Source organism: Myxine glutinosa, chromosome 1 (genome assembly GCF_964187855.1).
Source record: "Myxine glutinosa chromosome 1, kmMyxGlut1.1, whole genome shotgun sequence".
Classification (NCBI taxonomy): Eukaryota; Metazoa; Chordata; class Myxini; order Myxiniformes; family Myxinidae; genus Myxine; species Myxine glutinosa.
Window position 1 is genome coordinate 349,215,445 of NC_136261.1, and position 25,470 is coordinate 349,240,914.

The 25,470-nt window shown below is 47.7% G+C and overlaps 1 protein-coding gene across 1 annotated transcript in view; it reads right to left on the bottom strand.

The window, feature by feature from the left end:
• LOC137413341 (uncharacterized) overlaps nucleotides 1–25,470 on the bottom strand; it is a 75,664-nt gene that overhangs the window by 33,449 nt on the left and 16,745 nt on the right. The window contains exon 2 of the mRNA XM_068098737.2: nucleotides 3,255–3,420. Within this exon, the coding sequence (XP_067954838.2) occupies nucleotides 3,255–3,420 (166 nt within the window). The remainder of the gene's footprint in view (nucleotides 1–3,254; nucleotides 3,421–25,470) is intronic.

A 25,470-nucleotide genomic window follows, 5' to 3' on the forward strand; every position in this document is an offset into this window, starting at 1 on the left:
CCCTCTCTCTATTCTCTTCACCCTGTCTTTTGCTCAAGGTCATCTGCCATCAGTTTGGAAATCAGCCAACATTATCGCTTTAACCCCTGATGAAAAGGTGCAAAAACAGATCCTTGCAACTACAGACCAATCAGCCTGCTCCAAATCACTCTACTCTGGGCATGCTGCTTCTGCTGTCTCAACAATGGATGGAGGTCCTCAATGCCAAACAGGAAATCAGAGCTGTCTCCCTTGACATATCACGTGCCTTCGATATGGTCTGGCACCCCGCCCTGCTCACCAAACTCTCCTCCTATGGTATCCATGGAAATCTCCACGCATGGCTTGCGGACTTCCTCTCTGGTCGTAGGATTTTTTTTTTTTTTTTTTTTGTATACTGAATCGAGGCTCGTGAAAGAGCTAACATTTACTTCACAAACAAATCGACCAGACAAACAAAATACACAAAAAGAGGGAGCGGAAGACAAGATGGGGAGAAAAGGGGAAGCACACAAACACAACATCCGAGAGCAGGGAGATGTGTGGAAGGGAGAGGGCCCGGGGGGAGGAGGCATGGGAAGGGGGGGGGGGGGGGAAGGAAGAAGTATAAAGCACAAGGACACCAAGGACTTCCAGGACAGAAGTTGGTATTTCAAAAAGGGGAATTGGGGTGAAATTAGCGGGGGTAGAAAAGATCAAGGTTTTGGATGGGGGAAGATAAGAGATGGTGGTGAACAGCTGTTTTAAAGACTTGGAGGGTGGAGTGGGATTGAAGAGAGTGAGGGAGTTTGTTCCAGAGGCGGGAGAAAAGAGGAATGAAGGAGTGAAGGTGAGCATAGAGTCTTGATTTTGGCAGTTTAACCAAAAGAGGGTTGCAGGCAGATCTTGTGCGACCTGTAGGAATATTTGCGGGACAGAGCCCAGAGAGAGCTGGGGGGGCAAGGCCAGAGAGGAGTCGGTAGAAGACGGAAAGACCACCAACCTGCCTGCGGTGAGTGAGTGAGAGGCCCTTGGAGTTAGCTTCATCGCGGGAGATTCCAATGATTCTGAATGCTTTGGTTTCAACAGCGCGAAGGCGAGCTAGGTGTGAGGCAGGAGCACCAGCCCAGAGGGGAGAGCAGTATTCCATTGAGCTGCGGATGGAAGCCTTGTATGTGGTGAGGAGCTCAGGTGTGCCAAGGAAGGACTTCGCACGACGGAGGATGCCCAGTCGGCGACTGGCTTTGGAGGCCAGATTTGAAATGTGTTTTTTCCAGGAAAGATCATGGCAGATAGTGAGACCCAAAAGCTTGAGTGACAGAACTTCTTGGAGAGGATTATTCAGAAAGTGGATGGGAGGGTTGTCCAGTCGGTCTTTTCGGAGAGACATCGTAAGAGTGTGAGATTTGTCAGGATTGAAAGACATGTTCCACTTGTTTGCCCAGTCTGTGATTTTGTCAAGGTCTGCAGAGAGTGAGGAGGCTGCAGACTGCCGATCTGAGGGATGAAGAATGGAGCGACAGAGAGTAGAGTCGTCAGCAAAGAGATAGAGAGGATTTTCAAGAGAGTCAGAGAGATCATTGATGAAGACCAGAAAAAGCACAGGGCCCAGAACACTGCCTTGGGGAACTCCAGCCTGAACAGGAAGAGGAGATGAGAGAAACCCATTCAGGGCCACACGTTGACTATGACTAGAGAGGAAGTCCGCCAGCCATGCGTGGAGATTTCCATGGATACCAAAAGAGGAGAGTTTGGTGAGCAGAGCGGGGTGCCAGACTGTATCGAAGGCACGTGATATGTCAAGGGAGACTGCTCTAATTTCCTGTTTGGCATTGAGGACCTCCATCCATTGTTGAGAAAGCAGAAGCAGCATGTCCAGAGTGGAGTGTCCAGGTCTGAAACCAAATTGATGATCAGAGATCAAGCCATTGGAGAAGAGGAAAGATTTCATATCTGAAGGCTGATTTCGTAACGTGTGGCCCTGAATGGATTTCTCTAATCTCCCCTTCCTGTTCAGGCTGGAGTTCCCCAAGGCAGTGTTCTGGGCCCTGTGCTTTTTCTGGTCTTCATCAATGATCTCTCCGACTCTCTGGAAAATGCTTTCTATCTCTTTTCGGATGACTCCACTCTCTGCCGCTCCATACCTCATCCGTCAGATCGGCAGTCTGCAGCCTCCTCACTCTCTGCAGACCTGGACAAAATCACAGACTGGTCAAACAAGTGGAACATGTCTTTCAATCCTGACAAATCTCACACTCTTACTATGTCTCTCCGAAAAGACCGACTGGAAAACCCTCCCATCTACTTTTTGAACAATCCTCTCCAAGAAGTTCTGTCACTCAAGCTTTTGGGTCTTACTATCTGCCATGATCTTTCTTGGGAAAACCACATTTCTAAGCTGGCCTCCAAAGCCAGTCACTGACTGGGCATCCTCCATCATGCAAAGTCCTTCCTTGGCACACCTGAGCTCCTCACCACATACAAGGCTTTCATCCGCAGCTCAATGGAATTCTTCTCTCCCCTCTGGGCAGGTGCTCCTGCCTCACACCTAGCTCGTCTTCACGCTGTTGAAACCAAAGCTTTCAGAATTATTGAAATCTCACGCGATGAAGCTGATTGTGAGGGCCTTTCACTCACTTACTGCAGGCACGTTGGTGGTCTTTCTGTCTTTTACCGACTCCTATCCGGCCTAGCTCCCCCTGTTATATCTGTGCTCTGTCCCTCAAATATTCCTACAGGTCAAACAAGATCTGCCAGCAACCCTCTTTTGGTGAAACTGCCAAAATCAAGACTCTCTGCTCACCTTCACTCTTTCATTCCTCTTTACTCCTGCCTGTGGAACAAACTCCCTCACTTTCTTCAATCCCACTCCTCCCTCCAGGTCTTTAAAACAGCTGTTCATCACCATCTCTTATCATCCCCCATCCAAAACCTTGATCTTTTCTACCCCCGTTAATTCACCCCAGATCCACTTTTTTGAAATACCGACTTCTTTCCTGGAAGTCATAGCAGTGTCCCATGTGTTTGTTTTATACCTCATGTAAATACATTTTAAACAGTACAAATCCATATTGTGTATTCCAATCAAGGAAGATGTATAGTGTCATTAGCAGGCACAACCATGAGTCAAAGAAAGATTTAGGGATGGTTTCACATGATAATTTGTGACCAACGCTACCTTGTTTGCAAACTTTTTGGCATGCCGTCCGTGCATCTTTTTGCATTTTTTCAAATGTTGTTTTTTTATTACTTGTATACCGTACTGTAAATCATCCCCAACCACGAAACCTTGGTACCTGTCGAGTTTGTGAATGATGGCCAACCACGCGGTAGCTCCCGTTAACATTCTCGTACAGGTGGACGTTGGAAAAGCCCGGCGTTCCTCCTGAAGGCATCCATTTTTTGCCGTTGTCATCATATGACATCACCATTGCCTTCACTTGGCTGATGCTCTGCTCACCACTATGAAAGAATGATTGACCACCTATCAACAGCTCTTTTCAAAACAAACAAACTAAAATAGCCACAAAGTGTGAACACAAGGAAATTGCTTGTGGCTCAGCCACGCGAAACATTCGCTGCAAAATGACAGATCGTCTTACAGAACAATTTTGTAAAAGTGCAGCTGATACTTAAACAGCCCAAATTATTCCCACCCGCTTGCTAGGTTGGCAAGAGAATGCCTTTGACCCAATTTTTTCGCCAATCACCTGGCTAGGCCTGAGGTTCCACTGAAGGTGACGGAATACATAACTCGTCTATTCTTTGTGAAAGACACCAGGGAATTTTTAACACCCACCAGCTAAAGCTGGCCGACTGGATGTCCAGGTTAACGTCCATCCGGAGGATAGCACACACAACACAATTAATCACTCTTCCCATGAAACACCAGTATGGAAGTTTGTAGCTTGGTCGAGATTTGAAAACCCAGGCGAGACAGCTCAAGGTGAGTGTGCGTACTTCGAGGCTATCCTGAAAGTGTGTCGTTCGATATAAAATAAAACAATTCTCTGTATGTCTGATTAATTAGCCCGTCCCCTGCACACAACAGGAGACGGGATTTTGTAATCACTGCTGTGTATCTGTGTGCGTGTATGTATGTATGTATGTATGTATGTAGTATGTATGTATGTATGTATGTATGTGTGTATGTATGTATGTATGTGTGTATGTATGTGTGTGTGTATGTGTGTGTTCAGGCCGTAACTTTTTTTTAAACATTTGACCTATTGTTATCAAATTTTCAGCAAAGATTGATTATGACAATATGGAGAAGGCAAATTAATAATTTGATCAAAAGGTCAAAGGTCAAGGTTGCGTAAAATCGCCAATTTCACCCGAGTGACCTGAAATTTAAAGAATTTGCATATTGGGTCACTGAATTGGTTCATCCATCAAAAGCTACAAGCCGATTGTTTTTTTTTAGATGAAAACGTCAAAGGTCAAGGTTGCGTAAAATCGCCAATTTCACAAGAGTGACCTGAAATTTAAAGAATTTGCATATTGGGTCACTGAATTGGTTCACTAATCAAATGATGGGAGTCGATTGTTTTTTTATTAGATCAAAAGGTCAAAGGTCAAGGTTGCGTAAAATCGCCAATTTCACCCGAGTGACCTGAAATTTAAAGAATTTGCATATTGGGTCACTGAATTGCTTCATCCATCAAAAGCTACAAGCCGATTGTTTTTTTTTAGATGAAAAGGTCAAAGGTCAAGGTTGCGTAAAATCGCCAATTTCACAAGAGTGACCTGAAATTTAAAGAATTTGCATATTGGGTCACTGAATTGCTTCATCCATCAAAAGCTACAAGCCGATTGTTTTTTTAGATGAAAAGGTCAAAGGTCAAGGTTGCGTAAAATCGCCAATTTCACAAGAGTGACCTGAAATTTAAAGAATTTGCATATTGGGTCACTGAATTGGTTCACTAATCAAATGATGGGAGTCGATTGTTTTTTTATTAGATCAAAAGGTCAAAGGTCAAGGTTGCGTAAAATCGCCAATTTCACCCGAGTGACCTGAAATTTAAAGAATTTGCATATTGGGTCACTGAATTGGTTCATCCATCAAAAGCTACAAGCCGATTGTTTTTTTTTAGATGAAAACGTCAAAGGTTGCGTAAAATCGCCAATTTCACCCGAGTGACCTGAAATTTAAAGAATTTGCATATTGGGTCACTGAATTGGTTCATCCATCAAAAGCTACAAGCCGATTGTTTTTTTAGATCAAAAGGTCAAAGGTCAAGGTTGCGTAAAATCGCCAATTTCACAAGAGTGGCCTGAAATTTAAAGAATTTGCATATTGGGTCACTGAATTGGTTCACTAATCAAATGATGGGAGTCGATTGTTTTTTTTTTATATCAAAAGGTCAAATGTCAAGGTTGCATAAAATCGTCAATTTTCGTCCAATTGACCTGAAATTTTAAGAATTTGCATATTGGATCACGGAATTGGTTCACCAATCAAAAGCTAGAAGCTGATTTTTTTTTTTTAGATCTAAAGCTGAAAGGTCGAGACTGCATAAAGTCATCAATTTTCATTTTGTATTTTTTGTTAAATTGTTTTCGTTATTTTGAGCATATGGAAGAAGAAGAAGAAGAAGAGGAAGAAGAAGAAGATGTCTAAATACAAACGGATGTGGACAGGCTTTGCATTTGCAGTTGCTTTCTAGTTAAATAATTGAAAACGGCTGTCCCAATCTCCACAAACTTTTGCATACGTGTTTGGGGTATTCAGGATCAGGTTATGGACACAAAATAATTCCCCCCTCACTCCTGGGAGAATGTGGAGGCGACTTGCAATTTGGGCAGGCACCTGTACACGGATAATAGTGCCACTGATAGGTTTAACCACTGACCCCTGCTGGAGGGAGCAGTTTATGACACCTTTTTACAAGCTGCTGTAACCACGCGAAAGAAGATTTGGCACTTTTGCTGTAGTGCCAAATTGTGAGGTGCCAGAGCCCTGCAAAAATGTCGGCTGTGACGTCATCGCCAGACGTCATCTCCCATGCTGTCAAAAAAAAACAACTATCCACTTGAGTGCCCAAAATGAGTGATAAATCAATTACGCACATTTGACCATGATAATAAAAAGCATAAATAACACTCACACTCACTTAATCTCACATTTAAGAATCCCCTTGGAAGAAAAAGTCAGATCAATTTAGTCTCTCACCATCGTTTTTCCATAAAACTATGTATTTAAAAAAATTAAGATAAGTTTATATTTATATATATTTTATTTAGTACCATGTGGAAAGTTTTGCACTTACACAAGACAGACCTTCATTACTGGGTGCCGCCATCTTTAATCTGCAGTGTTTTTTGGGACATCTTATGCAATATTGAACATATATTTTTTTGTTCTGTAAAACAATTACTTTAAAAAGAATTAAAAGTTTTCGGTTATACTTATCTTGTCTAACCTTACGGACATTCATATTTATGGTGGACACTTATCCAACCAAGATATTCTGGTTTTGTATTTTTAATTAATTTTCAGAAATTTGCAGAATTTGTTTTTCACTTGAGGTTGTGGGTTACGATGTGTAAATAAATGTGGAAAAAGTCTGATTTAATGCATTTTAATTCCAGGCAATAAGGCAACAAAAGGTGAAAATTTTGGATGGGAAAATTCAGATTTTGAAAATTTTGGAATTTTGAAAGGTTTAGACTTTCTTCTATCAAAAGCACATTGAACCACTCCACTGCATATATATATATCTGTGCAGCGTCTGTCCTGTCCTGTGTTGTGTTGTCTTGTGTTGTGTTGTCACTGAACTACTTTCTCAAACTTTTGTGAAATCGTACCAAACTTCTGGTATGCACATATCTCTCCCGTCGGTATGTCCTAAGGGTATTCTTTTGAAAAATTTTCCAATTTGTTTTTTTTTTTGGAATTTTTTTGGGAAATTATTTTTTTTCAACTGAAGTTTTCAACTTCAATTTTGTTTATAAAATGTGATATCACGTATATTACAAATACATTTGTGCAAAATAATTGTTTGAATTATGATTGGTTTAAATCATGACAAAACGGCAACTCAGGTACAGTCATTTATATATATATACTAGCAGAGGTACCCGGCTTTGCACGGAGTGGGAGGAGGAGGGGAGGGGGAAGAGGAGGGGAGGGGAACGGGGGGTGAGGGGGGAGGGGGAAGCGGGGGAGGAGGAGGGGAGGGGGAAGAGGAGGGGAGGGGAATGGGGGGGAGGGGGAAGGGGGGGGAGGGGGGGAGGGGAAGGGGGGAGGGAAGGGTGCGGGGGTGCCCAGGGGAAGAAGGGCCCCTCCCCTCCCCCTCCCCCCCCTCCCCTCCCCCCCTCCCCCCCTTTCCCCTCCCCCCTCCCCTCCCCCTTCCCCTCCCCCTCCCCCTTCCCCCTCCCCCTCCCCCCTCCCATCCCCTTCCCCCTCGTTCCCCTCCCCTTCTCTTCCCCCTCCCCTCCTCCTCCCCCTTCACACCAGGGGGGTTGACTCAGCCTGTCATCCCACCGAGGTCGGAAGTCGGAACTCATTGTCGTCAAATAAATGTAGCCTGTATGTTTCACTCTTTGTCACATGCCGTTGGTCCCATGTCAATCGGATGAAGTTGAAAAATTAACGTTACGAAGGTTCTCTGGGACGTACTGATTCCGAATAATGAAGTTGAAAAATTAACGTTCCGAAATACGCTAATTACGCTAACAGAAGCGCTGGAGGGAGCACTGCGCTCCCTCCCTTAGATTCCCTCCCTCTTCTGCTAGCGCTAATTACGCGTAACACACTAATTTTAAAACCCGAAGTTTTTTTAATTTTAAGGTGTGCTGTAGTCAGAAGCGCTAGAAGCGCTGCGCTCCCTCCCTTCGAATCCCTCTCTCTTCTGCTAGTGCTAATAATACGCTAATTTTAAAACCCGAAATTTTTAAAATGTTTATGTCTCCGTGACATTCCTGGGACCATCCCGAGTCGAACAGTACTTTCCGCTCGCAAATCCGTCCACGGGTTCTCGAGATCTTAGAGATCATAGATAGATCAGGATACAGACACAGAGGCCAACTCTACTTTATATATATAGATATATCTACACATCTGGGCAGTGTCTGTGTTGTCACTTAACCACTCCCTCAAACTTTTGTTTCCGTGGTTGTGAAGTGTTTTTAATAACGTTGTGGTGGTTTTGAATCACGTGGTGGTGAGGTGTTTATAATTACGTGGTGGTGAGGTATTTATAATTACGTGGTGGTGAGGTGTTTTTAAATTACTTGGTGGTGATGTGTTTTGAATTATGTGGTGGTGAGGTATTTATAATTTTGTGGTGGTGAGGTGTTTTTATTACGTGTTTTATGGCTGTGAGGTGTTTTTATTACGTGTTTTATGGCTGTGAGGTGTTTTTATTACGTGTTTTATGGCTGTGAGGTGTTTTTAATTTTGTGGTGGTGAGGTGTTTTTATTACGTGTTTTATGGCTGTGAGGTATTTTAAATTTCGTGGTGGTGAGGTGTTTTTAATTTTGTGGTGGTGAGGTGTTTTTATTACGTGTTTTATGGCTGTGAGGTATTTTAAATTTCGTGGTGGTGAGGTGTTTTTAATTTCGTGGTGGTGAGGTGTTTTTATTACGTGTTTTATGGCTGTGAGGTGTTTTTAATTTTGTGGTGGTGAGGTGTTTTTATTACGTGTTTTATGGCTTTGAGGTATTTTAAATTTCGTGGTGGTGAGGTGTTTTTAATTTCGTGGTGGTGAGGTGTTTTTATTACGTGTTTTATGGCTGTGAGGTGTTCTAAATTACTTGGTGGTGAGATGTTTTGAATTACTTGGTGGTGAGGTGTTTTTGAATTACGTGGTGGTGAGGTGTTTATAATTTTGTGGTGGTGAGGTGTTTTTATTACGTGTTTTATGGCTGTGAGGTGTTTTTATTACGTGTTTTATGGCTGTGAGTTGTTTTTATTACGTGTTTTATGGCTGTGAGGTGTTTTTATTACGTGTTTTATGGCTGTGAGGTGTTCTAAATTACTTGGTGGTGAGATGTTTTGAATTACTTGGTGGTGAGATGTTTTGAATTATGTGGTGGTGAGGTATTTATAATTTTGTGGTGGTGAGGTGTTTTTATTACGTGTTTTATGGCTGTGAGGTGTTTTTATTACGTGTTTTATGGCTGTGAGGTGTTTTTATTACGTGTTTTATGGCTGTGAGGTGTTTTTATTACGTGTTTTATGGCTGTGAGGTGTTCTAAATTACTTGGTGGTGAGATGTTTTGAATTACTTGGTGGTGAGATGTTTTGAATTATGTGGTGGTGAGGTATTTATAATTTTGTGGTGGTGAGGTGTTTTTATTACGTGTTTTATGGCTGTGAGGTGTTTTTATTACGTGTTTTATGGCTGTGAGGTGTTTTTATTACGTGTTTTATGGCTGTGAGGTGTTTTTAATTTTGTGGTGGTGAGGTGTTTTTATTACGTGTTTTATGGCTGTGAGGTATTTTAAATTTCGTGGTGGTGAGGTGTTTTTAATTTCGTGGTGGTGAGGTGTTTTTAATTTCGTGGTGGTGAGGTGTTTTTATTACGTGTTTTATGGCTGTGAGGTGTTTTTAATTTCGTGGTGGTGAGGTGTTTTTAATTTCGTGGTGGTGAGGTGTTTTTAATTTTGTGGTGGTGAGGTGTTTTTATTACGTGTTTTATGGCTGTGAGGTATTTTAAATTTCGTGGTGGTGAGGTGTTTTTAATTTCGTGGTGGTGAGGTGTTTTTAATTTCGTGGTGGTGAGGTGTTTTTAATTTCGTGGTGGTGAGGTGTTTTTATTACGTGTTTTATGGCTGTGAGGTGTTCTAAATTACTTGGTGGTGAGATGTTTTGAATTACTTGGTGGTGAGGTGTTTTGAATTACGTGGTGGTGAGGTGTTTTGAATTACGTGGTGGTGAGGTGTAATCGTCCCAAACTTCCAGTCTGCACCTACCCCTCCCCTATGTATGTGCAGAGGGGTTCTTTCTTGAAAAAAAAACATTCAACCTAAATTGCCTATTAAAATGTAATATCACAAACACAACAAATACATTTGTGCAAAATAATTGTTTGTATTATGATTGGTGTAAATCATGACAACACAGCAACTCAGGTACATTCATTATCCTCAGCTAAAATAAGCCCGTTCCTCAGTAACGACGTTCCTCAGTAAGTATACACACACACAAACACACACACACACACACACACACACACACACACACACACACACACACACACACACACACACACACACACACACACACACACACACACACACACACACACACACACACACGTTTGCTTTTATAAACTTTCACTGAAACTTTAAAATATATCCTCTGACATGGCATCATAATGTAAGAGGCATTCCTGGAGAGTGAACTATTGTTTAAATGGGAAATGAAGGGATTAGTTCATATCCCCTCCACTGCCCGCATGTGTACAGTAAGGCACCACATATTTGCGAGGTTACGTTTTAGAAGTCCTCGCAAAAATTAAAAAGCGCAAATATGATACCTGTTTATAGATATAGTACCGTAAAATGGGGGGAATAGGGGACATGTATTGGGGGGAATAGGGGTCACTATGGTCATTACCTGTGACAAAATTCGGCAATGGCTGATTATGAAACATGCATTTACAGCACTCTTAAAAGATGAACAGCACGATTGGGAGACATATTTAATGCGCCATTAAATTATTAAGTCTGCACCTTACAGTGCATTATGACATGAAGTACCATGAGGTCTTGACAGACTTGATTAAACCTTCCTCTTAATCGACATATGATTATATTTTTCAGGGTTCTGTAGCGGCATCATTTTACTTTTCATGTTATAATTATGTAAATTTGCTTGAGCTCGGGTTGATCGAAGGTTTACCGGGTGCAACTGAAAGTGAGACGAGCGGGTTTGATTTGCCACGATTGGAATGAAGGATTGACTAGGATTCCGAACACCTCAGACGTCTTTTCCTTCCACGTTAAAGTCCCTCATCATTAATAACACTCGACTCAAACAAAGCCAATGCAAATGTGACACAAAAAATGTGTAAAACAAGCATTCCGAGTATTGCGCTGCAATACATGTCCCCTACCGGCAGTCTGTCGGCCGGAAAACTGTTGGGGAAATTACCAAAGTTCAAAGTGCCATAACTTTGTCAAAAATGATCGAAACGTCGTGAAGTTCGAACTTGATCTGTAACTTATCATGAGGAAACCGTGTACCAAATTTGAAATCATGAGCATTAAGAGTTTAGAAAAAAAGTTCGGAAAACTGTTCTTTGCGTGACGGACTGACGGACTGACTGACTGACTGACTGACTGACAGACGGAGTGCAAACCTATAGTCCCCTCCGGTGTACACCGGTAGGGGACTAATAAGCAGAGGCTTACAGGACTATGTTAGGCCCAGCAAGAAACCAAGATGGCGGCCACATAATTTTGTCTCGGTACTATGGTGGGTGGCGTCAAGTAACAGATGTGGGTGTGGTCCAGCAGCTGTCTGACCAATGGGTGCACATTTCAAAAATCGACCGACAACAAGAAACCCAACAACAGCAACAGCAACGCAAAGCTTTTGTAGACCTGCGACATGTCGCAAGTAAAAATGCATAATAGCAACCAAGAAGTGGGTTAGCAACCAAGAAGTGGGTTAGCAACCAAGAAGTGGGTTAGCAACCAAGAAGTGGGGTAGCAACCAAGAAGTGGATTTGCAACCAAGAAGTGGATTAGCAACCAATAATTGGATTAGCAACCAAGAAGTGGGTTAGCAACCAAGAAGTGGGTTCGCAACCAAGAAGTGGATTAGCAACCAATAATTGGATTAGCAACCAAGAAGTGGGTTCGCAACCAAGAAGTGGGTTCGCAACCAATAATTGGATTAGCAACCAAGAAGTGGGTTGGCAACCAAGAAGTGGGTTGGCAACCAAGAAGTGGGTTGGCAACCAAGAAGTGGGTTGGCAACCAAGAAGTGGGTTCGCAACCAAGAAGTGGGTTCGCAACCAAGAAGTGGGTTAGCAACCAAGAAGTGGGTTCGCAACCAAGAAGTGGGTTAGCAACCAAGAAGTGGGCCAGCAACCAAGAAGTGGGTTCGCAACCAATAATTGGATTAGCAACCAAGAAGTGGGTTAGCAACCAAGAAGTGGGTTAGCAACCAAGAAGTGGGTTAGCAACCAAGAAGTGGGTTCGCAACCAATAATTGGATTAGCAACCAAGAAGTGGGTTCGCAACCGATAATTGGATTAGCAACCAAGAAGTGGGTTAGCAACCAAGAAGTGGGTTCGCAACCAAGAAGTGGGTTAGCAACCAATAATTGGATTAGCAACCAAGAAGTGGGTTGGCAACCAAGAAGTGTGTTCGCAACCAAGAAGTGGGTGAGCAACCAAGAAGTGGGTTCGCAACCAAGAAGTGGGTTAGCAACCAATAATTGGATTAGCAACCAATAATTGGATTAGCAACCAAGAAGTGGGTTAGCAACCAATAATTGGATTGGCAACTAATAATTGCATTAGCAACCAAGAAGTGGGTTAGCAACCAAGAAGTGGGTTCGCAACCAATGATTGGATTAGCAACCAAGAAGTGGGTTAGCAACCAAGAAGTGGGATAGCAACCAATGATTGTATTAGCAACCAAGAAGTGGGTTCGCAACCAAGAAGTGGGTTAGCAACCAATAATTGGATTAGCAACCAAGAAGTGGGTTCGCAACCAAGAAGTGGGTTAGCAACCAATAATTGCATTAGCAACCAAGAATTGGGTTAGCAACGAAGAAGTGGGCTCGTAACCAAGAAGTGGGTTAGCAACCAAGAAGTGGGTTAGCAACCAATAATTGGATTAGCAACCAAGAAGTGGGTTCGCAACCAAGAAATTAGTAACTAAATAATGTTGGTTGAGAGGTTGAACATGATCAATCGATTTTCATGTGGGACTTTTAAAATACATTTTATTACCTGCAAAATCAAAGAATTTTCAAGTATATTGGTCGGTCGACTTTGTTATTCTGTCTGTCAAATGTCAATCGCCTACAGGTCACAATTCTAAACCGATCGTCCTGAAATTTTACCAAGCTATAGAGGGAGTCACAGCTGAGAAGACTATTGAGTTTGAGGTCAAAGGTCAGAGGTCATCTTGAGGTCAAATTTCTCAAATCATCAATTTTCATCAAATTGACCTAAAAATTAAACAGCGATTGCATAGTGTCTCACTGAATTAGGAAACCAACTATTTTGAGGTCAAAAGGTTTAAGGTCAACTCAACACCAAACTTCAAAAAGCATAAATTTTTGTTTGAAAATCGTTAATTTTTATCCTATTAACTTGAAAATTAAACAATTGCATAGTGCATCACTGAATATGGAAAGGAACTATTTTTGAGGTTAAAATGTCAGAGGGCAACTCAGGGTCAACCTTCTAAAATCATCTTATACCATTTAAAAAAATTGTCAATTTTCATCCGATTGGCCTGAGCTTTGATTTTAATCGTTACCTTTAATATCAATGAAATGTACAATTTGACAATTTCATTTGATGTATCCATGGCACCTTTTGGGGTGGTGGGGGGGGGAGTGGAGGGAAGGGATGTATCCGTGGCAACTTTTTGTGAAACTCGAGGGGGGGGGGGGGGGGTGGATCTTGCCTTGCACGACCTTTTTCTTGTTACTATTATTATCTTTTTATTTTTAATGTTGCGGAGCTAAGCTCTGTCTTCGGTGGATTGAGGTGCAGGAGTAGTTGTGTGCGCCTAAACAGCCGATTAGCTGTGCACGCCGAAACAGCCAATTAGCCGTGCATGCCTAAACAGCCGATTAGCCGTGAACGCCTAAACAGCCGATTAGCCGTGCACGCCTAAACAGCCGATTAGCTGTGCACGCCTAAACAGCCGATTAGCTGTGCACGCCTAAACAGCCGGTTAGCTGTGCACGCCTAAACAGCCGGTTAGCTGTGCACGCCTAAACAGCCGATTAGCAGTGCACGCCTAAACAGCCGATTAGCTGTGCCCGCCGAAACAGCCGATTAGCTGTGCATGCCTAAACAGCCGATTATCTGTGCCCGCCTAAACAGCCGATTAGCTGTGCCCGCCTAAACAGCCGATTAGCTGTGCCGGCCTAAACAGCCGATTAGCTGTGCATGCCTAAACAGCCGATTAGCTGTGCACGCCTACACAGCCGATTAGCTGTGCCCGTCTATACAGCCGATTAGCTGTGCACACTAAACAGCCGATCAGCTGTGCCCGCCTATACAGCCGATTAGCTGTGCCCGCCTAAACAGCCGATTAGCTGTGCATGCCTAAACAGCTGATTAGCTGTGCATGCCGAAACAGCCGATTAGCTGTGCACGCCTAAACAGCCGATTAGCTGAGCACGCCTAAACAGCCGATTAGCTGAGCACGCCTATACAGCAGATTAGCTATGCACGCCTAAACAGCCGATTAGATGTGCCTGTCTGAACAGCAGATTAGCTGTGCCCGCCTAAACAGCCGATTAGCTGTGCCCATCTAAACAGCCGATTAGCTGTGCCCGTCTAAACAGCCGATTATCTGTGCCCATCAAAACAGCCGATTAGCTGTGCATGCCTAAACAGCCGATTAGCAGTGCACGCCTAAACAGCCGATTAGCTGTGCCCGCCGAAACAGCCGATTAGCTGTGTATGCCTAAACAGCCGATTATCTGTGCCCGCCTAAACAGCCGATTAGCTGTGCCCGCCTAAACAGCCGATTAGCTGTGCCCGCCTAAACAGCCGATTAGCTGTGCACGCCTACACAGCCGATTAGCTGTGCCCGTCTATACAGCTGATTAGCTGTGCACACTAAACAGCCGATCAGCTGTGCCCGCCTATACAGCCGATTAGCTGTGCCCGCCTAAACAGCCGATTAGCTGTGCATGCCTAAACAGCTGATTAGCTGTGCATGCCGAAACAGCCGATTAGCTGTGCACGCCTAAACAGCCGATTAGCTAAGCACGCCTAAACAGCCGATTAGCTGAGCACGCCTATACAGCAGATTAGCTATGCACGCCTAAACAGCCGATTAGATGTGCCCGTCTGAACAGCAGATTAGCTGTGCCCGCCTAAACAGCCGATTAGCTGTGCCCATCTAAACAGCCGATTATCTGTGCCCGTCTAAACAGCTGATTAGCTGTGCCCGTCTAAACAGCCGATTAGCTGTGCCCATCTAAACAGCCGATTAGCTGTGCATGCCGAAACAGCCGATTAGCTGTGCATGCCTAAACAGCCGATTAGCCATGCCCATCTAAACAGCAGATTAGCCATGCCCATCTAAACAGCAGATTAGCCGTGCCCATCTAAACAGCAGATTAGCTGTGCCCACCGAAACAGCCGATTAGCTGTGCCCGTCTAAACAGCCGATTAGCTGTACCCGTCTAAACAGCCGATTAGCTGTGCCCGTCTAAACAGCCGATTAGCTGTGCATGCCTAAACAGCCGATTAGCCGTGCCCATCTAAACAGCAGATTAGCCATGCCCATCTAAACAGCAGATTAGCCGTGCCCATCTAAACAGCAGATTAGCTGTGCCCACCGAAACAGCCGATTAGCTGTGCATGCCTAAACAGCCGATTAGCTGTGCATGCAAAAACAGCGATTAGCCGTGCCCATCTAAACAGCCGATTAGCCGTGCCCGTCTAAACAGCCCATTAGCCGTGCACGCCTAAATATCCGATTAGCTGTGCCCGCCTAAACAGCCGATTAGCCGTGCCCATCTAAACAGCCGTTTGGCCGTGCCCATCTAAACAGCAGATTAGCTGTGCATGCCTAAACAGCCGATTAGCCATGCCCATCTAAACAGCCGATTATCTGTGCCCGTCTAAACAGCCGATTAGTCGTGCCCGCCTAACTATCCGATTAGTTGTACATGCCTAAGTTATGATTCAATGCTTTTTAAACGTTTATTTTGTTCAGCGTGCCACACACGAGGTTATCTAACCAATTCACCTGAACGACCGTGTTGGCCCTGTGCATATCAATTTTTAGGTTGTGTGTTCCTACGACAGCAACATGTCGGGAAAGAAAAGAAATGACAATTTTTCATGAAGCAACAAATGGGGTTAATCTAGCTGTGACTCTTCAAATATTCTAGAGTAAAGTGCTGCCTCACAGCATCTGGCAACTACATCAGTGAACAGAAGTAGATAGTCGCACACAAAATAGCAATTTAGGCTGTAGTGTATAGTAGCATCTTCTGTTCATATACCTGAGTGCATTTGGACCACCAGGATGTAGTATTGCCATGTGATATCCATATATAGCTCCGATAACCCCAGTAAATTGTGACATCTCATGGAGTCCATCTGTTAAAGCCCATATCAACTTTCTTCCGAAGTATCCGGAAAATGTATAAAGTGCGTTTTATTTGTACAAATGGCTGCAGTGACGTGATGAATCACTTTTCAACACGTTACCTGTGAAACTAGATGGTATTCATAGAATATTTACCCTGCGCAGTCAACTTGTTGTGAGCCAACTCTTCTGTTTTTGAACATTTTTTTTGTTTGATCCAATATGGCTGCCAGACCACGTGAGCAATGACATCATAAATTTATATTCTCTAAATAATTGCTGCATAGATCATGCTCAATACATTTCAAACTGATCAGACTAAGCGTTGTCCCTGTCGAATTATGACGTTGTGGCGGACACAAAAGCCCACTGGCGTGGTGACATCATTCCGCGCACCAAGTGGGCGGTGGCCACGCCCGAGGGGTAGGCGTGGCCTCATGAGATACACCGGGCGCGCAGCCCGGAGCGCGCCAGGGTTACAGTGAGCTCCTGAAATAAAGACGCTTATAAGTTACCGCTTGTCCGCTTCCTCCTTGCTCGCAAGCAGCGCGCGTAACGCCGCGCTTTACTGGTGACCCCCTCGACGTTGGATCTGCCGGAGCGATCCTTCCACACGCGACGCCATTGCCATGGCCAACTTCATCAAACTTCCCGAATTTTGGAAGGCTCAGGCCGAAGTCTGGTTCGTCCAGGCCGAAGCCCAATTTAAGCTTCGGCGCCTCACCGGCGATGACACGCGCTATTGCCACGTCGTCGCCTCCCTCGGGCCCGGCACGGCCGCTCGAGTTGTGTCCGTCCTTCGCCACCCACCGGACGGCCACAAGTACGAGGCACTCAAGCGGCTACTCCTAGCCACGTTCGGCCTCACGGACGACGCACGGGCCGACCGCCTCCTGGATCTCCCCGAGCTCGGTGACACGCGCCCGTCGGTCCGAATGGACCATATGCTGTCACTGTTGGGCGACGAAGCCCCCGGTTCTCTATTCCGGGCGCTTTTCCGTCGCCAACTTCCAGCGCAGGTTCGCCTCACGTTGGCCGGGACCGGGCTAACGGAACCCCGAGCATTGGCAGCCGAGGCGGACAAGTACTTCGCCGCTTCGGACACGCGGGCGAGAGTCGGCGTGGCCGTCACGGCCCTCGTGGCTGATGCTGCTAATGCTGCTGATGCTGCTGATCCACAGCATCAGCTTATACAGCATAGGCAGCATGCTGATACGCACCTCGTGACCGCCGCCACGCCCCGCCCACCGCCGCGGCGAAAACCGCCACCGCGGGGAAACCTGCCAACTCCACCGGCCTGGCAGAGCCAGCCGCGCTCCTCCAGCTCCACCACCTAGTGCTGGTTCCACGCCAAGTTCGGCCACGAAGCTCGGCAGTGTCATCCGCCATGCTCCTTCAACAGGTCGGGAAACGCCCGGGCCGGCGCTCAATGGTGGCGATGAGCGCCGGCCGTTCGAGCAGCCTGCTGTTCATAACGGACACCTTCTCCGGGCGCCGTTACCTGTGCGACACGGGAGCGCAGGTGAGTGTCGTTCCCGCCGGCACGTCAGACAAGCACGCCGCGGGTGGGGGCCCCGCGCTGCTTGCCGCGAACGGGACGCCCATCCGTACGTACGGAAAACGCTGCCTCTCTCTGCGGTTCGGAGGGCAGGTTTTCCGATGGACGTTCGTCACCGCCGACGTGCCCATGGCACTGCTTGGCGCGGACTTCCTGTGCGCTAATGGGCTCCTGGTCGACGTCAAGCGCAGACGTCTTGTCCAGGCCGAGACGTTCAGCTCGCTCGCTTGTGGGTTGCCCAGCTCGCTGAGCAGCTCAACGAGCGGCTTGCCGAACGGTTCGGTTCCGGCCACGTTGGTCTGTACGCTTCCGGCAGCGGACGCATTCACCCGCCTCCTCGCCGGCTTCCCGGCCCTCACGCGGCCCACCTTCTCGGCGGGGGCCGTCAAGCACGGGGTGGCCCATCACATCCCCACCGTCGGGCCACCGGTCTACGCCCGGGCACGCCGCCTCGAGCCGACGAAGCTGGCGGTGGCAAAAGCGGCGTTCGCTACCCTGGAGCGACTCGGCATCGTTCGGCGCTCAGAGAGCGCTTGGGCGTCGCCGCTGCACATCGTGCCGAAGCCCGGCGGGGGATGGTGACCGTGCGGGGACTATCGCCGTCTCAATGACGCCACGAGTCCCGACCGCTACCCCGTCCCCCACATTCAGGACTTTTCCGCCCGTTTGGCGGGCATGTCCTTCTTCTCGAAGGTGGACCTCATATGCGGCTACCATCAGGTCCCCGTCAGGCCGGAGGACGTCCCGAAGACGGCGGTCATCACGTCATTCGGACTCTTCTAGTTCCTGCGCATGCCCTTCGGTCTGAAGAATGCGGCTCAGGCGTTCCAGCGACTGATGGACAGCGTCCTGCGCGACTTGGATTTTGTCTACGTCTACCTGGACGATATCCTCGTCGCCAGCGCGTCCCGCGAAGAGCACCTACGCCACCTCCGCACGCTCTTCGAACGCCTGGGCCAGCATGGCCTGATTGTGAACCCCGCAAAGTGCCGGTTCGGCGCCGCCATAATCGATTTTCTGGGGCACCGTGTCACCAGGCGTCCCCCTGCCGGCCAAGGTGGAGGCGGTGAAGGGGTTTCCGCGCCCCCGCACGATCAGAGGGCTGCAGGAGTTCCTGGGCATGGTGAACTTTTACCATCGGTTCCTGCCCCGTATCGCCCAGCTCCTGCGCCCCCTGCACGAAGCTCTCCGAGGTAAGCCGGGCAAAGGCGACGTTACCTGGACCGAGCAGATGGACACGGCGTTCACGGGCGCGAAGCTCGCCTTGGCTAACGCCACCATGCTCGCGCACCCGGCGCCCGATGCACCGATCGCCCTCACCACCGATGCCTCGGACTACGCGGTGGGCGCGGTGCACGAGCAATGGGTGCGTGGAGCTTGGCAACCGCTGGCGTTCTTTAGCCGGCAGCTTCGCCCGCCCGAACGCCGTTACAGTACCTTCGACCGCGAGTTGCTCGGGCTTCACTTGGCGGTCAGGCACTTCCGCCATCTGCTCGAGGGCCGTGCGTTCACTGCCTTCGTCGACCACAAGCCGCTGATCTTCGCGATGGGCAAGGTCACCGAGCCGTGGTCGGCCCGGCAGCAGCGTCACCTCTCGGCCGTGTCCGAGTACACGACGGACATCCAGCACGTCGCGGGGAAGGACAACCCGGTGGCGGATTGCCTTTCCCGGGCCGTCGCCCACGCAGTCCACCTCGGCATCGACTATGCCCGGATGGCAGCGGACCAGGCCGCTGACCCCGACGTCCAGGCCTTGCGGACCGCCGTCACGGGCCTCCGCGTCACCGAGGTGCCGTTCGAAGGCGCGGGCGCGGCCCTCTTGTGCGACGTCTCCCTCGGGCGTCCTCGCCCCATCGTGCCCGAGGGCTGGCAGCGCCAGGTGTTTGACGCCATCCACGGCCTGTCCCACCCGGGCGCGAGGGCCTCCCAAAGGCTGATGGCCGACAAGTTCGTCTGGCATGGCCTCCGGAAGGCCGTCCGCGGCTGGGCCAGGACGTGCCTCGCGTGCCAGCGCGCCAAGGTGCACCGGCACACCCAGGCCCCGTTGGCCCCGTACACGGTACCGGAACGCCGGTTTGACCACATCCACGTGGACCTGGTGGGACCTCTGCCCCCCTTGCGGGGTTTCACCTACGTCCTCACCATGGTGGACCGCACCACCCGGTGGCCGGAGGCCGTGCCCTTGGCGTCGACAACGGCGGCCGATGTCGCGCAGGCTTTCATCGCCACCTGGGTCGCCCGGTTCGGCGCCCCCTCAGACATCTCGTCCGACCGCGGCCCCCAGTTCACCTCGGAGCTCTGGGGGGCGGTCGCGCAGGGGCTCGGGGTCCGGCTGCACCGAACCATGGCCTACCACCCCCAGGCTAACGGCCTGTGTGAGCGATTTCACCGCTCATTGAAGGCCGCGCTCCGGGCCACCCTCCGCGACGGCGGCTGGGTCGACAGGCTCCCCTGGGTCCTGCTGGGCCTCCGGACGGCGCCCAAGGAGGACCTGCGCGCATCCGCGGCGGAGTTGGTCTTCGGGCAACCGCTGCGGGTGCCGGGCGAGTTCCTCCCCAACTCCACGGCACCATGGTCCGCGGCACAGCAGCGCTCCGCTCTGCAAGAGACCGTCCAGAGGTTCGCCCCGGTGCCAACGGCATGCCACGGGCACCCACCGACGCACGTCGCCCCGGAGCTTCGCACGGCGGAGTACGTCTTCGTCCGCCACGATGCCCACCGGACACCACTGCGGCCCCCGTACGACGGGCCTTTCCGCGTGCTGGAGACCGGGGCGAAGCACTTCACCCTGGACATCGGCGGTACTCCTGACCGCGTTTCGGTGGACCGCCTCAAGCCGGCCCACCTCGACGTGGACCATCCACCGCCAGTGGGCCGACCCCCACGTCGGGGCCGCCCCCCTGCAGGCGGACCCCCGGCACCGCCCAGCCCCGCCGCCCCCCGGTCCTGCACCCATCCCAGGGGCAGCCAGGGGCATCCCACCTGGCATCCCTGCACCCCGGACGCCGCCGATCGCCAGGGGGCGCTTCGGCCGGGTCATTCGTCTGCCCCGCAAACTGGCCCTCCAGGTGCGCGGGAATTCTGGGGGGGGCGCGTGTGGCGGACACAAAAGCCCACTGGCGTGGTGACATCATTCCGCGCACCAAGTGGGCGGTGGCCACGCCCGAGGGGTAGGCGTGGCCTCATGAGATAAACCGGGCGCGTAGCCCGGAGCGCGCCAGGGTTACAGTGAGCTCCTGAAATAAAGACGCTTATAAGTTACCGCTTGTCCGCTTCCTCCTTGCTCGCAAGCAGCGCGCGTAACGCCGCGCTTTAACGTCATAATTTAATGATCATGTCATAATGATCATTAAAAAATTCTACAGGAGGATCTCTACATATTCTGAAAATTTAGTGTCCTTCGGTGTAACAGTTGCAGAGGAATTTTTGTTTTATTCATACTGATCAGACCGAGCATTGTACTTGTCGAATTATGACGTCATAATTAAGGCACCGATGACATCACCATCAACATATCTTATTTCCCATGATGAGTACTTGACAATGAGCCATGTTTCAATTTTTTCCATTGAGTGGTTTGGGAGATACAGAGGTGTAACGTTTTTCAAGATGGCGTCCATACCACGTGACCTATGACGTCATAATTATGAATAAAAAAATTATACAGGCGGAGGCGCTTCTATGGTAAACTTTCGTGTCAATCGGACCAACGGTTGCCGAGAATTTTTTTAAAAAATGCAGACACGTACGGCACACGGCAGATGTACCCTCCTGAATGCTTAACCCCACTTTTGACTTCGCGAGCGCAGGGTAACAACTCATATATCGCCAACATCCAATTGAAATGATGCACTTACATGGAATATCAGCGCCACAGACAATATTGTCGGAGGGCATTCAGCACATTGCTCCTTATCGTAGGTTGATCCAAGTCATCTTACACTGAATTCAGCAACCAACAAAATGATAACTTTGAGAGTCTAACTCCAGACAAATTTGATATTGTCCTTCAGGAATGACACCATTGGATCTTTAACGTCCACCAGTTAATTCCAGGACACCCAGTTTAACGTCCATTCGAAGGAAGGCACACCACATTGATGAATCACCCTGCCTGTGAAACACCAGGATGGCAGTTTATAGCTGAGTCGGGATTCAAACCCAGGCTAGACAGCTTGGAGGACAGTGTGCGCACCCCGAGGCCACTGGAAAGGATTTGATGGTCTGAATTAATGGGCATTATAACACAACAGACAAACCAATATCTATCAGAGGAAGTCAATGACCAGCCCTGGTGGTGTAATAGTTAGAACGTCTAACCTGAGGCTCTGAGTCTGGGAGGGTGGCGGTTCAAGACCCCTGGTCCAGTCATATCAGACTCCACAAATGGCACGTGCTGTTTACTAACTTGATGCTCAACATTTAAAAAGCATAGAGCAGGGCAAAAAACGATAGGTTGGCAACCATTGTGCAGGCCTAATGGGCCTCCAATAGCCTCCTCATGCATTGAAGTTCTTTGTAATTGTAAGGGAAGTATTATTCATTATTATTAATGTTCTTACCTCCACCACTGAAGGTGGACAGAGGTCATGTTTGCAGCCCTGTATATTTGTTACCTGGCAAAAAAAAATCTTTCTTTTGCAAGTATGTTGATAACTCCGGTTTGTGTGTTTGTGTGTGTTTGCTCGTCTGTCTGTCCATTCACCTATACTTGCCTACAGGTTACAGTTTTTAACCGATCTTCACGAAACTTCACCAAATAGAATTCGTGGGCCGAGAAATTCCTTTATATTTTTGAGGTCAAAAGGTCGAAAGCTCAACATAGGCCAAAGGTCAACCACTTTTTTTCGAATTTCTAAAATCCTCAATTTTCATCCGATTGACTTGAAATTTGAATAGGATTTTCATTTCAGCTAACTGAATTCAACCAATAACTATTTTTGAGATCATTATAGGCCAAAAGGTCAACATAGGCCAAAGGTCAACCACTTTTTTTCAAATTTCCAAAATCCTCAATTTTAATCCGATTGACTTGAAATTTGAATAGGATTTTCATTTCAGCGAACTGAATTCAACCAATAACTATTTTTGAGATCATTATAGGCCAAAAGGTCAACATAGGCCAAAGGTCAACCACTTTTTTCCAATTTCCAAAATCCTCAATTTTAATCCGATTGACTTGAAATTTGAATAGGATTATCATTTCAGCTAACTGAATTCAACCACCAGCTATTTTTGAGATCAGCTTAGGCCTAAAGGTAAACATAGGCCAAAGGTCAACAACAATTTCAAATTTCTAAAATCTTTAATTTTTATCCGATTCACTTGAAATTTGAATGGGATTTACATATCACTAACTCAATTCAACCACCAACCATTTGTGAAATCATCATAGGCCAAAGGGTCAACCATAGGCCAAAGGTCAACCACTTTTTTTCAAATTTCCAAAATCCTCAATTTTAATCCGATTGACTTGAAATTTGAATAGGATTTTCAATTCAACCACCAACTACTTTTGAGATCAACATAGGTCATAAGGTCAACATAGGCCAAAGATCAACCACTTTTTTCAAATTTCTAAAATCCTAAATTTTAATCCGATTGACTTGAAATTTGAAAAGGATTTTCATATCAGCTTACTGAAACCAACCACCAACTATTTTTGAGGTCAACAGAGGGCAAAAGGTCAACATAGGCCAGATTTCTAAAATTGTCAATTTTAAACCCATTAACTTATCTTTGAAGACGATTTGCATATCAGGTCACTGAATTCAACCACTAATTATTATTATTATTATTATTATTTTTTTTTTTTTTTAATTTTTTTGTATACTGAATCGAGGCTCGTGAAAGAGCTAACATTTATTTCACAAACAAATCAACCAGACAAACAAAACACACAAAAAGAGGGAGCGGAAGACGAGATGGGGAGAGAAGGCGAAGCACACAACCACAACATTTGAGAGCAGGGAGAAGTGTGGGAGGGAGAGGGCTTGGGGGCAGGAGGCGTGGGAGGGGGAGGGCGGGGGGGGGGGGGGAGAGGTATAAAACACAAGGGGACCGAAATTAGCGGGGGTAGAAAAGATCAAGGTTTTGGATGGGGGAGGATAAGAGATGGTGGTGAACAGCTGTTTTAAAGACCTGGAGGGTGCAGTGGGATTGAAGAGAGTGAGGGAGTTTGTTCCAGAGGCGGGAGAAAAGAGGAATGAAGGAGTGAAGGTGAGCAGAAAGTCTTGATTTTGGCAGTTTAACCATAAGAGGGTTGCAAGCAGATCTTGTGCGACCTGTAGGAATATTTGGGGGACAGAGCCCAGAGAGGGCTGGGGGGGCAAGGCCAGAGAGGAGTCGGTAGAAGACGGAAAGACCACCAACCTGCCTGCGGTGAGTGAGTGAAAGGCCCTTGGAGTTAGCTTCATCGTGGGAGATTCCAATGATTCTGAACGCTTTGGTTTCAACAGCGTGAAGACGGGCTAGGTGTGAGGCAGGAGCACCAGACCAGAGGGGAGAGCAGTATTCCATAGAGCTGCGGATGAAAGCCTTGTATGTGGTGAGGAGCTCAGGTGTGCCAAGGAAGGACTTCGCACGACGGAGGATGCCCAGTCGGCGACTGGCTTTGGAGGCCAGATTTGAAATGTGGTTTTCCCAGGAAAGATCATGGCAAATAGTGAGACCCAAAAGCTTGAGTGACAGAACTTCTTGGAGAGGATTATTCAGAAAGTGGATGGGAGGGTTTTCCAGTCGGTCTTTTCGGAGAGACATCGTAAGAGTGTGAGATTTATCAGGATTGAAAGACATGTTCCATTTGTTTGCCCAGTCTGTGATTTTGTCCAGGTCTGCAGAGAGTGAGGAGGCTGCAGACTGCCGATCTGAGGGATGAGGAATGGAGCGACAGAGAGTAGAGTCGTCAGCAAAGAGATAGAGAGGATTTTCAAGAGAGTCAGAGAGATCATTGATGAAGACCAGAAAAAGCACAGGGCCCAGAACACTACCTTGGGGAACTCCAGCCTGAACAGGAAGAGGAGATGAGAGAAACCCATTCAGGGCCACACGTTGACTACGACCAGAGAGGAAGTCCGCCAGCCATGCGTGGAGATTTCCATGGATACCAAAGGAGGAGAGTTTGGTGAGCAGAGCAGGGTGCCAGACCGTATCGAAGGCACGTGAAATGTCAAGGGAGACAGCTCTAATTTCCTGTTTGGCGTTGAGGACCTCCATCCATTGTTGAGAAAGCAGAAGCAGCATGTCCAGAGTAGAGTGACCAGGTCTGAAACCAAATTGATGATCAGAGATCAAGCCATTGGAGAAGAGGAAAGATTTCATATCTGAAGCAATGATGGATTCCATGACTTTGCTGATAATTGGGAGAAGGCTGATTGGTCTGTAGTTGCTGGGATCTGTTTTTGCACCTTTTTTGTGCAAAGCGGTGATGTTGGCTGATTTCCAAGCAGATGGCAGATGACCTTGAGCAAAAGAGAGGGTGAAGAGAACAGAAAGAGGGAGTGAAAGAGCAGAAGAACATGATTTTAGGACCCGTGGGCTGATGCCGTCAGGACCAGTTGCAGAATCAGAGTCGAGGGTTGACAGAAACTTTTCCACCTTGTCAGGAGGAAAGGACACAGAGTCCAGGAGCAGCTGGGTACGACTGGGTACGGTGGGTACAGAGAGGGATGGGTTTGGGACACAAGATTTAGAGGCA